This window comes from Brassica napus, unplaced genomic scaffold, assembly GCF_020379485.1.
Source record: "Brassica napus cultivar Da-Ae unplaced genomic scaffold, Da-Ae ScsIHWf_1111;HRSCAF=1579, whole genome shotgun sequence".
In the NCBI taxonomy this organism is placed as follows: domain Eukaryota; kingdom Viridiplantae; phylum Streptophyta; class Magnoliopsida; order Brassicales; family Brassicaceae; genus Brassica; species Brassica napus.
In genome coordinates this window covers 2,211-20,703 of record NW_026014536.1, presented here as the reverse complement: position 1 = coordinate 20,703, position 18,493 = coordinate 2,211, and the positions used below count along the sequence as shown (strand labels likewise).

General features: G+C 35.0%; 1 protein-coding gene across 2 annotated transcripts; it reads left to right on the top strand.

Annotated features, from left to right (window-relative positions):
* The first annotated feature begins 494 nt into the window (after positions 1–494).
* LOC125595996 (acyl-lipid omega-3 desaturase (cytochrome b5), endoplasmic reticulum-like) lies at positions 495–5,266 on the top strand. 2 transcript variants are annotated; one of them, XM_048771358.1, is made up of 8 exons: positions 495–908; positions 1,534–1,623; positions 2,298–2,364; positions 4,065–4,157; positions 4,264–4,449; positions 4,535–4,615; positions 4,710–4,847; positions 4,932–5,266. In XM_048771358.1, the coding sequence occupies exons 1-8, from the start codon at positions 610–612 to the stop codon at positions 5,127–5,129; spliced, it is 1,152 nt and encodes a 383-aa protein (XP_048627315.1). In that variant the 5' UTR covers positions 495–609; the 3' UTR covers positions 5,130–5,266. The 2 variants fall into 2 exon arrangements, with proteins under 2 accessions (XP_048627315.1, XP_048627316.1); XM_048771359.1 differs by lacking the exon at positions 1,534–1,623 and having other exon boundaries at positions 509–908.
* The last annotated feature ends 13,227 nt before the right edge of the window (positions 5,267–18,493 follow it).

Sequence of the window (18,493 nt, the reverse complement as noted above, 5' to 3'; positions counted from 1 at the left end):
TACAATCCTTCCGTCCAAGGAAAATCTAAAAATATAAAAGACATCTTAGTGAAGTTATAGATTATGGTAGCATTCTATTTATACCCAAGTTTAAATATGATTGTCGTATAACGTATTGAATAGCAAATATCTTCGAATCTCATATATATGAAATTAGTGTAAATTTTAAACGTAAACAATTTATACGACCACAGTTCGAAAATAAAAACAATTTATACGACCAGAAATGGCAAAATGTTGTTCTTAGCATTTTTTTTTTTAACTTTACTTTTGCGTAAAACACATTTCTCCAATTTGGTTTCATTGCGTTGAACGACGTAACAAAGTAATACACCTAACCCTTTTTTTTTTGGAACATTATACACCCAACCCATTGTACAAAAGTTACAGCTAAATTACCCTTTTTATTCTTTTGATAAATAAAAAAATAAATTATTAATCATTAAAAAATAATTTGGAGTATTTTCTCAATGTCCATATATACATCTTCTCCCTTTATATAAGCCAACCTCACACACCCAAAAATCCATCAAACCTTTCTTCACCACATTTCACTGAAAGGCCACACATCTAGAGAGAGAAACTTCGTCCAAATCTCTCTCTCCAGCAATGGTTGTTGCTATGGACCAGCGCAGCAATGTTAACGGAGATTCCGGTGCCCGGAAGGAAGAAGGGTTTGATCCAAGCGAACAACCACCGTTTAAGATCGGAGATATCAGGGCGGCGATTCCTAAGCATTGTTGGGTGAAGAGTCCTTTGAGATCTATGAGCTACGTCGCCAGAGACATTTTCGCCGTCGCGGCTCTGGCCATGGCCGCCGTGTATTTTGATAGCTGGTTCCTCTGGCCACTCTACTGGGTTGCCCAAGGAACCCTTTTCTGGGCCATCTTCGTTCTTGGCCACGACTGGTAAATTAAATTTTCTGTTTTAATTATTTTGACTCTTTTTGTTCAATTTATTAATTTCTTGAATGCACGTTCGATGAGTATCGTCGTCACTGACTTCAAGATTTAATTCTTTTGAGGTTACCTTTTCATGTTCAATTATTAAAAAAATAAAATAAAATATAGGATCTAAGATTTTTTTCTTCATCAGTTCAAGCATCATCACTCATCAGTCGTAAGACTCGTAACAAAATATCTTCTTTTCTATAATTAATATTATTTCCGCATTTAATGGATCTACGTTTTGATGTTCTCAAATTTTGTTTCTCTTTCTCTAGATCCCCGGAACTTTTAATTATAATTATAGTATAGTATAATATCAAGAAAATATACTGTTTATTTTTTTTGGCAACAAATATATTACTCTTGTTTCTTTGACAAGAAAAAAATATATTGTTTTTTTTCTTCTTTTTGTGTTCCAATCTATTTTCGAGATTTAGACAAGTGACACGTCATATACCGGATTTGTTACCTTGTTAAAGAGTTTGGGTTAAAACAAATGTAGAAAAGTTAAAATAAATTGTGCAATAAATGATAAATACGTTTTTATGTTACACAATGATGTGAAAATAAAATTGAATAATGGCAGTGGACATGGGAGTTTTTCAGACATTCCTCTGCTGAACAGTGTGGTTGGTCACATTCTTCATTCATTCATCCTCGTTCCTTACCATGGTTGGTAAGTCATTTATTAACTATTTCCATGTAAACTATTAGTACTTGTTTTCGTATTTCTTACATTTTCGTTTGTCATTCTTCTTGGGTGCATGCTAGCAAACTGTAATCAGTATTAACTGGGAACTACCAACTGTTTTTTTTTTGCTAGAGTAGCAATTTTATAATTAAATAAGAATCCTATTAAACAATGCATGTGACAATATGAGGTTGCTTTTCTGTTCAAAACAAATCTTTAGAAGCCAATGAAAAAGAATCCAAAACTTTTTTTTAAATGATATGCGCCTATCTATTGGTCCTGACTCCTGAGTTTTCTTACTTTCTTAAGTATAATTAGATTTTGATTTTTTTTTATAGGTTTTCACTATTGTTATTTGTTTACATCAGCTTCAGATATCTTCGAAAAAGATTTACATGCATCAATTTCATGAGGATTTATAGTTTTTCTTTTACTTATTTCCGACACAATGTTTAGTAGTAAAAAGCATTAAATGTTTTTTTGCTCAAAAAAAAAAGAATGGGATTGTTAGAGCACTCTATTGTTAGTTGTTCAATAAATATACCAACTAAAAAAACAAAATAAATATAAAATGAGTGAGATTGTTAAATCATTATAGAGACAATTTCATTTTCACAAAAATAAATAAATACATAACTTTTTATAATTGGGGTTTGCAGGAGAATAAGCCATCGGACACACCACCAGAACCATGGCCATGTTGAAAACGACGAGTCTTGGGTTCCGGTAATCTTTCCTACTCTCGTAGTTTCTCTTGTCTTTTATTTATTTGTTTGTTTTTCGGAATTTATTCTTATGTCTATGTTCTTAGGATTCTATATGTTTATTTTATTAGTTTATGTTTTCAGTCTGAGGTCAGACCGACCACTTGTCAGATCTGTTTTCTAGCTGTAGTAAAAAACAATTTGCAAGTGTAATAGTTCAGCATAATTGATCTTGTTAGAGCATTTCCAAAACAAACTTTATAATTTTAAATATACAGTTTTTTGTTCTCTAAAAAAGAATTTAAAAATTTTAAAGTTTGAGGGACGAAACTTCAAATTTGAACTTTCACTACTCAACTTCAAATTTGAAATTTCATCTTTTTTATTTACATTTTGATCATTATAATTAATTATACATTACATTTATGATTCTTAAGTATTTTCTCATTTATTGTTTTAATTCTTAAATTTTTTATACATCATAAATATTTCCAATTTGTTTTTATAAATTCAAATTTTACACAAAAAAGTAATAAAAATTTTAAATAAGATTTATAATATTTTAAAACTATAATTAGGCAAAAAAATATTACAAAAAAATGTAATAAAAACTTTAAAATAAGATATATCAAGACATAATTATTAGAAATTTTAAATATTATAACAATATTAATAATCTGGTAAATTTGCTCCAAAACCTCAAAAATTTCTAAATTATTGTCCAAACAAATTTGTTTAACCGAATATGGAGCATTACAAAAATAATTTTATGGAATAGTGTGGTATTTTGCTTGTAGTTAATATTTAATTATGTATTTCTATTTATAATTTTATATATTTAATGTAAGATTTTTTTAATTAATATTACTGTAATATTTTTATATATGTACTAGTTATTTATAAAAGTTTTATAGATTTGTATTAGTTATAACAAAAATAAGGATCATTGTGTAAAATACAAATAATTTTGAAATTACGTTTAAAGTTTTGGTTATGAAAAAAATACTTTGAAACTTTAAATTTAGAGTTTTGCAAACTTTAAAATGTTAGATAGATAGTTTTTTTGGAGATGCATTTAGTGGTTATGGTAGTAACTCAGAAAATGAAAAATCTATACTTTTATACTCCCTCCGTTTTTTAATATAAGTCGTTTTACAGTTATACACGTAGATTAAGAAAACCATTAATTTCTTATATTTTCTAGACAAAAACATCATTAATTATTTACCTAACCACAATTCAACCAATATAAAAATAGAAGATATATTACCATTGGTCATACAACATTAATTATTAATAAATTTTACATAGAAAACCGAAAACGACATATAATTTGGAACAAAAAAATTTCTCTAAAACGACTTATATTAAAAAACGGAGGGAGTAGTACCTAACTTTAACGATGGACCACTTATATTCGAGTCCTTAGCATAAAATGATTCTCCTCGAAATCCGTTTACTTTCTTCATTATTTTTTCCTTTTCAGTTTTGGCGTTTTCGTAATACTTTTGTCTTCAATCTTGAAAGCTATTAGTATAAAAACTTATAAACACATCACATGCAATGAATTAATACGAATACATAACCAGAATGACAAATTTTCAATGAATATTTAATACCAGTAAGTACTACTCCGTAATAGTAATAGTAATAGTCATATTAATTTTTTTTTGTCATCAAACAAACAGTAATAGTAATATTAATTATAATTATGTATTTCAGTTGCCAGAAAAGTTGTACAAGAACTTGCCCCATAGTACTCGGATGCTCAGATACACTGTTCCTCTGCCCATGCTCGCTTACCCGATCTATCTGGTAAAAAAAAATACAATTTCAATTTTTTTCTTAAAATTACAAATGGTTTTATATTTTGAGTTTTAAGCCAATATATAAATTAATTTTGATTGGATTTTAACTACAGTGGTACAGAAGTCCTGGAAAAGAAGGGTCACATTTTAACCCATACAGTAGTTTATTTGCTCCAAGCGAGAGGAAGCTTATTGCAACTTCAACAACTTGCTGGTCCATAATGTTGGCCACTCTTGTTTATCTATCGTTCCTCGTTGGTCCAGTCACAGTTCTCAAAGTCTATGGTGTTCCTTACATTGTAAGTTTCACATATTATTACAAGAGATTTATATATTATTAATAATAAATTTGTTTTTTGACATAAAGTTTTGGAAAATTTTCAGATCTTTGTAATGTGGTTGGACGCTGTCACGTACTTGCATCATCATGGTCACGATGAGAAGTTGCCTTGGTACAGAGGCAAGGTAAATAAATCAATTTTTAAAAAGAAATGTACAGAAAGCAATAATGGTTAGTATTGATTAATCTTAATTTTTGATGTTTTGCATACAATAATAGGAATGGAGTTATTTACGTGGAGGATTAACAACTATTGATAGAGATTACGGAATCTTCAACAACATCCATCACGACATTGGAACTCACGTGATCCATCATCTTTTCCCACAAATCCCTCACTATCACTTGGTCGATGCGGTGAGTGATCTAGCTTTCTCTCTCTCTAGTTTCATTTGATTAAATGGTGATTAATTACTAATTTAATTAATGAATTGTGGACAGACGAGAGCAGCTAAACATGTGTTAGGAAGATACTACAGAGAGCCGAAGACGTCAGGAGCAATACCGATTCACTTGGTGGAGAGTTTGGTCGCAAGTATTAAAAAAGATCATTACGTCAGTGACACTGGTGATATTGTCTTCTACGAGACAGATCCAGATCTCTACGTTTATGCTTCGGACAAATCTAAAATCAATTAACTTTTCTTCCTAGCTCTATTAGGAATAAACACTCCTTCTCTTTTACTTATTTGTTTCTGCTTTAAGTTTAAAATGTACTCGTGAAACCTTTTTTATTAATGTATTTACGTTACAAAAAGTGGAAGTTTTGTTATCTTTTTCTCTAGTTGCAATCAAAAGGATCTTTAAAACTTTTTTGATTTGGACAGAAAGAAAAAGACAGTTCCACTGAAAGTCGACAAAATGCACGCCGTTTTTGGGTCCCAGCACAACAACAATATGTCACGGAGTTGTCGCTTTTTTAAGTAATGGGCAATACTTTTCGGCCCAAATATATAAAAGCCTTCTTAAATTGCGTCAGGTATCTCACGCAGGACCTAAATAATTATACAAACATCTCATTCGTCCCCATATATTAAAGAGTTGATTACCTAGTAGGCCACTTTTTGAGTTTTCTTTGCACCCAAAGCTACTTTCCGCTTGTAGCATAAACATTCACGGAAACTGAAAGAGTTTTTGGATTATTTTGCCCTTACTGAAACGAAACGGAAAATTGGAATATTGTTTGTGTTGTTTTTGTTCGGTTAGCTTTTAGACATTTATTAGATTAGGTTTCTCGATAGTTAGATTTTTATAAGGACCACAAGATCGTAAAAAAAATGTTAATCCAACAATCACGTTAAAATGACCAGTTTAGCAAGTTACAGTCATCCATATTTCATGGATGTGGATGCTATCATGTCCACAAATACATGTTCGGTGGTTATGGATGCTTTCGTGTCCATGTAAGGATGTTATGGTTACTCAGATTTGTGGATGGAGAAAGTTGGATAAACATTACTTGGATAGATAAACATTATGTGGACGGACGAACATTATGGATACAAAAATAGTGGACATGTAAGTTGTGGGCAGACAAATGTTACAAGAATGAGTTATAGACGAGAACACAACATGTAAGGGAACAAAAGTTATTTAACTTAACTTTGTGGACAAGATTTTATATTCTACAATTAGGCGGTAAATTAACAAATTTTGTCGGAACTGTTTATCGGAAAGTGATCTGATGATTCCGAAGCACTTCTGAGAAATATTGGCGATGATCATATAAAAATCAATATTTTAAAATAAAAAATAAATTTTGGATAAGAAGTATAAAACATATTGTAGACAAGTTTCTGCAAGAAAATGTGTGAAAATGGCCTGCGAAAACTAAAATCAATATAAAAAAAGACTTATTCTTAGGTCCACTCCCTAGGGTGAACCTCTACCAATAGGATTGTTTTATTTTATATTCAATATCTTTTAAAAAAAGAAACAAAATATTATCAAATTATATTATGTTTTTAAAATTAAAAGGTAAAAAAAAATAGTAATAATTACAAAAAAAAATATTTTACGTCGTGAGCATAACATTAAACCCTAAAACCTAAATTCTAATCCCTAAACCCTTAATCCTAAACCCTAAACCATTGGATAAACCCTAAACTCTAGGATAAATCCTAAACTCTAAATCAAAATCACTATACACTAAAACATTCAAGCGTTTAGGATTTAGGGTTTTAGTATTTTTTTATTTAGAGTTTAGGATTTATCCAAGGGTTTAGAGTTTACCCAAGGGTTTAGGGTTTACCCAAGGGTTTAGGGTTTACCCAAAGGTTTAGGGTTTATCCAAGGGTTTAGGGTTTAGGGATTAGGATTTAGGATTTAGAGTTTTGTTGAGAACATTAAAAATATATTATTTTTTTAATTCTTTTTTCTGTAACTATTATCTTTTTTTACTTTTTTATTTTAAAAACATAATATAATTTGAGAATATTTTGTTTCTATTTTTAAAAGATATCAAATTTGAAATAATAAAATCCTATTGGTTGGTGAATCACCCTAGGGGTGAACCCAAGAATGACTCAAAAAAAAACTATAAAGTTTCTTCTGAATGAGCTTGCATGTTTTTTTCTCTACGATCAGTGATGTTAAAGTTCTTCCTTGTAAAGAGATAATCTCTCCAGCAATTTGCTTTGGCTCCTTCTTGACGCCTTATCCTTCGCTGACAACAAAGGTCTTCCTCACTATCTGAAAAAAAAATCTAAACATTGGTTGAGAGAGTTTGATGGTGAAGTTAGAGAAAGAGGCCAAAGTTAAAACCTTTGATTTAATGGGGCGTTGGATAAGAGACCACAGATCTGGAACTGAAAAATGAACAAAACCCAATGATGTTAGTAGCTAGCCAACGAGTAACCACCACAAGTTGCTGGCTCTTCACCATTATCAGCAATGAACTAGGGTTTTGTTCCCACCATTGGTGAATCTGAATCGCAGCATTGAGGGGCTCCACAACCATGGCGGTGACATGGAAGAATTTGTTACGTTTCGTCACACAGTCTCGTCTCCACCCTTTGATTACTACATCTCTTGAAATCATCCATTGGACAAGACAACGACAGAGAAAACAGCTTCGTTGCCACAACTGTCATCAAGGTTGTGTGGACAAATAAAAATGGAGATAACAACCTTTGAGCTCATCTACTCTCTGAAACTCCAGCCACAGCAAATCCCGAACTCAACCACATCCGATCTCGAGCTCACCCACGGCGAGTTCCAAGCTCATCCATTCTCTGAAGTAAAGCGAATTTGGGATTAAGAGAGAAGAAGAGAATAAAAGAAGCGTTGATTAGGTTTTATCAATTTGGGAATTTGGTAATTAGAGTTCCAAAAGAGATTGTCGGTATCTTCCACTCCTCTAAGGCAGGCCGCAAACGAGAAATTAGGAGACTTTTCGAGAGAGATGGGTTTCGTGGCTGAGAGAAAAGATGAAATAAGGGATTAGGGTTTGAAAGTTGATTTTGAAAAAGTGAAGTGAACAGATAGAAAAAAGATGGGCTCCATTAATTTTGAAAACCTAAAGTGAAAATAGAGAAGAAAGACAGGCCCCGTGTAACTCTAGTTTGGTTGCTGGAAGTTGGTTCTTTCTTTAGTTAGAGGGCACTAAGACCATGTTTATCCCTAAAACACTTAGTGGGTTTTCTAATTTTTATTTTATTTTATTTTGTCTGATTTAAAAAAAAAAATTAAAAAGTATACTAATCGCGGGCCGTCACGTGTTGGTGGGGTCCGCGCACAGTGCTAAAAACCCACAACAATCTCTATTATTAAAAGAGAAGTACCCATAAAAAATAACCCTAAAAGTTACACAATATTTACAGTCAAATGCCATTGAGAATTAAATTAATCTTACACTAAAAATGATTGTCTTTTCCACATATTAATTGTTTTCCTAAAATAACTCAAACAAACTACAAAAGAAAGAAACATATTATTAATAACTCAAACAATTACATATTATTAAATAAAGGAACAAGCATAAATAATTCTCCTGCAATATCAACACTGTAACATTCCTTATTATATGAGTCCCATCCTTTTTTTTTTTGTCATCATATGAGTCCCATCCTTAGCTTACGTAACCTGTACGAACATCAAATTATATAAGCTTTATAAGAAATTAAACTAAGAAAAACTAACAATGATTTTCATATGAGTTTGAACAATTTCAATTCACTTTATTTCACGGTGGTGTATGTAGCTTATTTTTAACCACCTTATTATATTGAAATATTCCACTGACTTCTATATGTCCAAATAATTAATAATCATTATTATTAATTAAAATCTAATAATTAGGAAAATAACTGTAGTTTTGAGAACACTGGCGACGGCGAATGCGAATTTTTAGGGTTTTGAGATGTTTCATGGATGGGATCCGGGGTCTAGTGGATTTTTCTGGAATTGCAAGGAGCTCTATCTTAATGAGCAAATCGGGAGATTATGGAAGCAAAATGGTCTTCTTGTCATAAGGAGAAAGGGAGATCTGGGAATTTTATTTGGCTTTGATCTTGTACTGTCAAAGATCGGAATCGCGGAGATTCGATTGAGAAGGGAGAAAAGTAAGGCATTCGTTAACATCAAAGCGAGATCTTTTCTACTAATATTGGGGATTTCTTTTTGCTTTTTGGTGCTTAGATATCTGGTAACTGGTTATAGGAAATTCGGGATTTGGGGTTTGATGCGATTTGATATTCAGGAAAGTCGGAATCTAAGGATTAATGGGGTTAGAGGGAGTATCAATAGAGAGGATCTCCTGATTGATTTTCTTTACGATTTGTGTTATTATATAAAGGAGGGTGTTCAGAGCTTCAGTAGCACAAACTTACAAATCTCCTTCTTTCTCTTACGGATTTCGTTTCTGGTTGTTTTTTCTTTGGTATCTATGAGTCAGGGACAATTGGTGGGAAAGGGGGGAGCCTCGAAGGAGGGAGAAGGAGTTCGCAAAAGATTGAAGATCTCCGTTCCTCATTTCGATAACTCGGACCTTATCAAGAGCTATGCAATGACTCTGATTGGGAGGTGTATGAACCCGGTTGCGCAAAAAGTCAACTCGTTGCTGGTGATGTTGCCGAAGATATGGAAGGTGGAAGAGAGGGTGACTGGTGCAGATTTGGGAAAGGGGATGTTCCAGTTTCATTTTGAGAAGGAAGAAGACATTGAAGCGGTTTTGGAGTCACAGCCGTACCATTTTGATTATTGGATGATCTCGATAGCTCGGTGGCAACCAAGGATGACAAGGAGCTTTCCTTCGGAGATCCCTTTTTGGATCAAAGTGGAAGGTCTTCCAACAGAGTTTTGGTCAACTCCAGCGCTTCAAAGCATAGGCGATGCCATTGGAGAGACTACGGATGTGGATCTGGACTATGGAAAGATGCGAGTGGTGCTTGATGGCTTCAAAGAGTTAACACTGGAAACATCCGTGGAGTTCAAAGGAGGTGAATTCTATGATGAGGAAGAGGTCCCGGTATCTCTTAAATACGATAAATTGTTTGGCATTTGCAAGCTCTGTTCTAGTCTATGCCATGACGAGGATCATTGTCCTCTTAATCCTAAAAGTGTGGACAAGAAAACAGATAGCAGAGAGGAGCTGGCTAATAAGAAAGAGGACAGGGCAAGGAGCTACAAAGGAGTGGTGATTCATGGAGAGGAGAGTCAACAGGAGAGGGGCACAGATCAACGGAATTATTATGGTAAGGGGAAAGGGAAAATGCATGAGGACCAGGACTCAAAGTGGGTACGAGTTCCTGAAAGAGGAAACAAGAGGTACTCGTCTTACCACGATAACAACAGAAACGATGAGGGAAATAACAGACACAGGAACACTCGTTGGGAACAGCCTAGGAGTTACGTGCAGGAATCGCGGGAGAAGGGGCATCGTGGCACAAGACGGGAGAGGAGTCCTCCGCATTATGCACGAGAGGAGCCAAAGGAGGAAGGGGAGCTGCAAGACACAGGCAGTGCTAACAAAGGATCTCAAATGGAAGGAAAGACTTCTGCATCTAACAACCTGCAGATTGAATCGAATGGGGCCAGGGCAAATTTGATTAAGCTTCCTCCTAAATCCGTGGAAATGGAGAATGGTGCAATAGCTGCGATAGTTTCAGGAACGGTTGGGGCGGGGAAAGGAACGGAGCCACCATTGGGTGACAATGGAAAGGATATGGAAGAGAATGAAGTAATGGACCTAGCTGAGAATGTGATTCCATCTGCAGGGGACAAAGGTTGCATGGGTGAGGATGAAGCTTTCGAAAATCTTACTGATGGAGAGATGGAGGAACTGAATGGATCACAAGAAGTGGTGCTGGAGACCGTTGAGGAAGAATCACGACCAACGGATGTCGAGGAGAAGGAACTACAAGTTGGAGAGGAGGAAAAAAAGAAGGGCGCTCGCAAGATACTAAAGCACACAATGGCGGCAGGAGCTTCAAAGAAGAAGTTCGTTCAGGCACTCCTTTCACAGAACAAAAATACTCAAGCTAGACAGGGAAAGCGTCAGGGAGACGGAAGCAAATTGCAGGAGGATAAGGGTTCTTCATACCCCAAACAAACTTCCTCAAAGAACTCAACTGCATCCCATGGTTAATACAATTCATATAGAATTGAGGAGTGGACTTCTGGTTGCGTCGGTTTCTGCTTACTGTTGGTTTATTTCAATAAGCTCTAGGAGCTTTCTTCTACGGTTCAATTTGATTTTTGCATTGCTGGTTTTATGTTTCAGTGGCAATTGCCTATCTTTTATTGTATTTGGTTATGGTTTTGGTATTAAGAATAATAATTGTCTTTCTGGTTTCTATGATCTTGATATGGTTAAATATTGGTATGGTGTTAAGACCCTTTATTCAGGTCAGATGGCGTTAGTGGCTTGGCTGTGTGTAGGGATGCATTTGGCTCACTTCATACAATGGATGTTGGACCTGATCTCTGTAAAACAAGTTCAGTGGAAGAATGATACAAGGAGGGTTTTGGACAAGGTACTTGGGTCTGGTTTCATTATTTGGTATAAGGTGGCACTTAATTACTCATTTCTGGATAGTACTAAGTGCACGGTAGTTTGGAGATGTTTGTTGCTTGGTCTTTCTAAGGAACCTAGATGCTCTCGAGTGGCTATGTATTTGAACACATTATATTGTTATGGTTATGGGTTTAATTTCAGGGATAGAGATCTGAGATGGTCCTTAATTATGGGTGGAGGGGGAAGAGGTAGAGTCATGGACACGTCTTGGATCATTGCAGGGGAGCACACTCTTGGCTTGGTCTCATTAAACCAAGTGCAGAGAACCTTTGGATCCATGATCGGTATCAAGCTGGCTTTCTCAGTGCCGCTGCAAGATGGAAGTGGATACGACAAATATACGGTGTCTAACTCTTGGCGTTTATTTAGGACATGTTCAAAATATGCAAGGTTATTGTCCTTTGGAGTCATAATATGGGATATAATATGGTGGGTGAAGTTTTGGTTTCCTTTGGTTACTGGTTTATATGTACAGGTCGAAATGATAATGTGTTTTGGTATCCTGAGTGTACAATATGGAACTGATGAGTATTGGATAATTGATATAGTTCGTAAAAAATTATATCTTCTCCTACAATCTTATATATCGTTACATACATTGTTAATTGGGCCTTATGGTTTATTATTAGAAGTGGTGAATGTGATCGTATAGTTACTGGTGGGCTGGAGAGTTGGATAAATTATAAGATCACATGGCCTTTTTTGGTCTTTCGTTTTTGTCACCAAAATTTGAGTTTCTTAATCAAGTGGATAATTTTATGGGTCTTGGGATGCGAATTGTGTTTATTGGTTACAGTTGGTATGGGAATGGTTATAGGATCATGGGTATGTGATGGTGATCAAGAGTCTTTATATATAATTGTCCTTACAAGCGATTGTGAAGTATCTGAAGTTTTTTCAGATAGGATGATTAGGCTTATTGAGGTTAAATCTTTTGTCGGTATCATCAAACCTATCTTTTCTGGTTCGAACGATAAATATATATATATATGAAGATATTAAGCTGGAATTGTAGAGGTCTTGGAAGTCACTGGACAATAAGTTATCTTCGGGAGATATGGCACCAACACAAACCGGAGTTTTTATTTTTGTCTGAAACGAAACAGGATTTCGATTTCGTACAAAGATTTCAGTCTCATTTTGGCTATGATAGCCTGGTTACTGTGGATCCAAATGGGCGGAGTGGTGGTTTAGCTCTTTTTTATAATAATGAGTATCAAGTTAGAGTCATATATTCTAGCAATAGAATGATAGACGTGGAGGCGGTGGTTAAAGGAAAACAAGTTTTTCTTACTTTTGTATACGGGGATCCGGTACCAAAGCTAAGAGAACAGGTATGGGAGAGATTAACTCGATATGGATTAGCAAGATCCGAACCTTGGTTTATTATTGGTGATTTAAACGAGATTACTGGGAATCATGAAAAGGATGGGGGATCCCTAAGATGTGCAACATCTTTTATTCCGTTTAACAATATGATACGGAACAGTGGGTTACTGGAATTCCCGGCTCGTGGAAATAAATTTTCATGGCAAGGAAGGCGTGGCAAAGGAAAGGATGCTGTGACGGTCAGATGTCGATTGGATCGAGCCTTGGCAAATGAAGAATGGCATACGTTGTTCCCGTGCTCCTACACAGAATATTTGAGGTTAGTGGGATCTGACCACCGTCCTGTAATCGCTTTTTTGGAGGACAAGTTATTGAGGAAAAGGAGAGGACAATTCAGATTTGATAAGAGATGGATAGGTCAGGAGGGGCTTATGGAATCAATAGTGACAGGATGGACGGAGAATCAGGGTGGGCAAATTGAGGATTTTGTTACAAAAATTAGTAATTGTCGGCATGAGATTTCTTCATGGCGAAAGGATAATCAGCCATATGGGAAGGATAAAATTAGGGAGCTTCAACATGCACTCGAGGAAGTTCAGACAGATAATAGCAGATCCCAGGAAGAGATTCTGGAAGTTTCCAGGAAGCTACAAGAGGCTTATAAGGATGAAGAGGAATATTGGCATCAGAAAAGCCGGAATATGTGGTATTCATCTGGAGATCTTAATACCAAGTTTTACCATGCTCTAACAAAGCAGCGAAGGGTCCGCAATAAAATAGTGGGTCTCCACGATGAAAGGGGTAATTGGATTACTGAGGACAATGGAATCGAGAAGGTGGCCGTTGATTATTTTGAAGACCTGTTTAGTACGACCACTCCAACAGAATTTGATGGTTTTTTGGATGAGATCGTTCCGTCTATTTCTCCCCAAATGAATCAAGTTTTGTTGAGAATAGCAACAGAGGAAGAGGTCCGACAAGCTTTATTTATGATGCATCCGGAGAAAGCGCCAGGTCCGGATGGAATGACAGCCCTCTTTTTCCAGCATTCCTGGCATGTTATTAAGAAGGATGTGGTAGAAATGGTGAACAATTTTTTGGTTACAGGTGCTATGGATTCAAGGCTAAATACTACTAATATTTGTATGATTCCTAAGACAGAGAGACCTACAAGAATGACGGAACTGAGGCCGATAAGTCTTTGTAATGTGGGTTACAAGATTATCTCGAAAGTTTTGTGTCAACGCCTGAAATTTGTCTCCCTCTTAATATCAGAGACACAGTCAGCTTTTGTGGAAGGCAGGTTAATATCGGATAATATTCTCATAGCGCAGGAAATGTTTCATGGATTGAGAACCAATAAGTCATGTCAAAATAAGTTTATGGCGATTAAAACGGACATGAGCAAGGCTTATGATAGGATAGAATGGAGTTTTATTGAGGCTCTTCTATATAAAATGGGGTTTGATGCACATTGGATTAAGCTAATGGTGGAATGTATATCCTCGGTTCAATATAGAGTACTTCTTAATGGTCAGCCGCGAGGCCTTATAATTCCCCAGCGAGGGTTACGTCAGGGGGATCCTTTGTCTCCTTATCTATTTATTATGTGTACTGAGGCTTTAATTAGGAACATCAAGAAGACGGAGAGAGACAAACGGTTAACCGGTATGAAGGTAGCAAGAGCTTGTCCAGCAGTCTCTCACTTACTATTCGCTGATGATAGCCTTTTCTTTTGTAAGGCAAATAAGGAAGAGTGTCAAACTATTCTCAGGATTTTAAAGGAATACGAAGCGGTTTCAGGGCAACAAATTAATTTTCAGAAATCCTCAATTCAATTTGGCCACAAGATTATAGAATCCAGTCGGCAAGAAATGAGAGATATTTTGGGTATTCAAAACTTAGGAGGAATGGGATCTTATTTAGGGTTGCCCGAAAGTTTGGGAGGATCTAAGGTACAAGTGTTTGGTTTTGTTCAAGAACGCTTGAATAATAGGGTTAATGGATGGACTTTTCGATTTTTTACTAAAGGAGGAAAAGAGGTGATTATTAAATCAGTGGTCACGGCTTTACCAAATCATGTGATGTCTGTTTATCGGCTACCAAAAGCAACAGTAAAGAAGTTAACAAGTGCAGTAGCTCAGTTTTGGTGGAGCCCAGGAGGAAGCACAAAAGGCATGCATTGGAAATCATGGGATAAAGTGTGTGTCCCTAAAGACAATGGTGGCCTAGGATTCAAGGATCTCATGGATTTTAACACAGCGATGCTTGGTAAGCAAATGTGGAGGCTAATAGACAAGCCACATTCTCTCTTCTCTAGAGTTTTTAAAGGACGGTATTACAGGAATGCTTCACCTCTTGAACCGATCCGTTCTTACTCACCGTCATATGGCTGGCGGAGTATCATATCTGCTAGATCTCTGGTTTGTAAAGGACTAATTAAAAGGGTGGGAACAGGTTCATCTATTTCGGTATGGAATGATCCTTGGATCCCAGCCACTCGCCCGAGACCAGCAAACAAAAACCTTCAAAATAGTTACCCGGACCTTACAGTGGATTCTCTCATTAATATGGAATCCCGAACTTGGAACCTTCAGGCAATTAGGGCTGTGGTGGATCCTCATGATGTAAAAATCATTGAGAGTATGCCATTAAGCAGAAATCTGATGGAAGATAGAAATGGATGGCATTTTACTAACAATGGAAAATATTCGGTAAAATCAGGATATCAGGTGGAACGGGTTTATCCTGATAGAGAAAAACCACCAGAGGTTTATGGGCCTACAGTGGATGTCCTTAAAGCCTTCTGTTGGAAAATACGGTGTCCGCCCAAGATACAACATTTTCTATGGCAACTTCTTTCAGGTTGTATAGCGGTGTTGAAAAATCTAAAGGCGAGAGGAATCCATGGGGATATATGTTGTGCTCGATGTGGGGATCCGGAAGAATCAATAAACCATGTATTTTTCGAATGTCCCCCAGTACGTCAAGTATGGGCTTTATCTAAAATCCCTTCGAGCCTCAGTTTACTCCCTACAGGATCTTTTTTGGTAATATGGATCATCTTTTTTGGCGAGTTAATCCAAAAATGGATGATCATCAATTTGCTTGGATTTTATGGTATATATGGAAAGGTAGGAATAATAAAGTTTTCAGTAACCTGGATGTCGATCCAAGGGAAACCCTTAGACTAGCAGAATTGGAATCTACACTTTGGGCTGCGGCACAGGTGAACAACGACCAAAAACGGGAATTACAGGTACATACCAGACCCATATTGGTAACTTCAGGACGCTGGTGTTTTATAGATGGATCATGGAAAGATAAGGATCTATTTTCAGGACAGGGCTGGTATAGTATCCTACCGGGTTTCGATGGCTTATTAGGGGCACGGAATGTAAGGGCATGTCTTTCACCACTACATTCAGAGGTGGAGGCGCTGATCTGGGCAATGGAATGTATGAGGAATTTAAGACAGCTTCATGTTACGTTTGCAACGGATTGTTCTCAACTGGTGAAGATGGTTTCGGAACCAGAAGAATGGCCAGCATTTGAAAGTTACCTGAAAGATATCAAAGTCCTACAAGGAAGCTTCAACAACTCAGAGATTGTTCATGTACCTCGGACGGAGAATAAAAGGGCGGATAGCTTAGCACGTAGTGTTAGGAAACAATCGTCTTTCGTCGTTCACATGGATGCAGAGTTACCGATTTGGTTTACAGAGTCAAGTTGAGTCTGTGAATGTCTTGTTGTCAAAAAAAAAAATAATTAAAATCTAATATTTTTGAATTGAAAATCTTTTCCCTCCCCCAACAATCTTCTACTTAGATTTCGGAAAAAAAAATAGAAACATTTGCGGAATCTACTAATTTGTTTCTAAACAAGATTTCCCCTTCAATTTCGGAACAAAGAAGATATATATAAAATTTGATCCATAACTACTAAACAATAAACACAATATTCGAATTTCACCAATATAATCTTACTCTCTCCTATTTTGTTAGTTTCACAATAACACACAATAAACAAAGTATTCTAAATATTAATGCAAACAAGAGATGCCTTGCGAGGGTGGTTAAGATATTTCCTCAACTTTAGGGTTTTGTATTGCGTTAAAAAAATTGACCCACACACTTGCGGAACAAGCACAAGATCTTATCATTTCCTATTTCAAATCATAACCATTAAGATTTTACCATAATTTCAAAAACAATAAACAGAATCAACAAAATATTCTTTTCATTTATTTCGCCTAATATGTCTTGCAAAATAAGCAAAGATATTTATTCTCAACTAGGGTATTGTCCCTCTACTATATATTCTACCCGAGTACAAACCCATTCTACACATTCTTTTACCACTTACGCTGATGAAACATTACAAATGGTTTTAGCTGATGAAACTGTTAGTTCTATAATATTTGTATTTTTTTTTTTTGAATTTTATAAAGTAGACTTTGAACAAAATCATCTCTTCCTATTTTTGAATGTTTTTTGTAACTTAGTTTCATTATTATTTTTGGTTTGTCTAAATAATGTATTTGTTTTCAAAAATTTCAATAAAATATTTGAACTTTATATTCAACTTTAAAATAAAATATTTATAATTTAATTTAATAAACCCCAAATATACTTAAACCTCCGATACTTTACTATTTAATTTACCAAATAAACTAAATAAAATACAATAAAAGAAAAACACAATCTCATAGTTTAAAAATGATGGCTAATCATATTGAACAAGACACACCGAAATCAAACCTGAAAAACATATGAATCTATAACATAATAAGTACAAACAATTAAATTTATCAAATTTTCAAAAGTTAAAAATATATGATTATGAAAAACAAAATCATCCTTTTTTGAACAAGAAGAAAGCCCCCACGTTCTGTCTTGGATGGTATTACCAATATTTCACATTCTTTATCTAATGGAAACGAAGAACAACAACAAACATACATCGTGATATCAATCAAGAGGATAATGATTTTGTTAGAGGATGATGATTTTATTCATAGCCTTTGAAAAAATTAATTTCCGTAAAAGTTATACCTTATTTATCTATTTCATATATCATACTAACTCATAATTTTTATTTCATATCATATTTTAATGGTTTTCAATAGAAATGTGGTCCAAATTATATTACCTTATCAAAGTATGATCAATTTTGTTGCCACCGTGTGATCAAATTATGTTACAGCAATATTTGTATTATGTGATGTATTTTTGTCATTATTTGTATTAAAATTTTGATATATTATATAATGGTGTAAAAAAATTTAATTACATTAAGTAAACAGAAAAAAAACACCCGCCCGGTCGGGCGGGACCAGATCTAGTTGGTTATTATTTCATCAACTTTGTTACCGGTTTTTGCATAAAACATGGGACCCAACACTGTAAGAAACCCTATAATTACCTCCGATAAACATGCCCTAAGAGCATCTGCAATAGTGAGTCTCACCATGAAATTCTTAGCATTATTATAATATACTAGAGATTTTTTCCGCGCTTCGCGCGGATTGTATCTTATAAATTTATTTTATTTATAATATTATTTGTTGGTTTTTTTATATTAACTTTTTGTTTTTCCGATGTTAGTTTTTTTTAATTTAAATTTATATGTTTATATTTTATATTTTTCTTGTTGTAGA

Coding starts and splice junctions, on each gene's coding strand:
- LOC125595996 (XM_048771358.1), top strand. CDS start 610: ATGGTTGTTGCTATGGACCAGCGCAGCAATGTTAACGGAGATTCCGGT. Junction 1,624..2,297: donor CTCGTTCCTTACCATGGTTG/GTAAGTCATTTA, acceptor TGGGGTTTGCAG/GAGAATAAGCCATCGGACAC. Junction 4,450..4,534: donor TCTATGGTGTTCCTTACATT/GTAAGTTTCACA, acceptor GAAAATTTTCAG/ATCTTTGTAATGTGGTTGGA.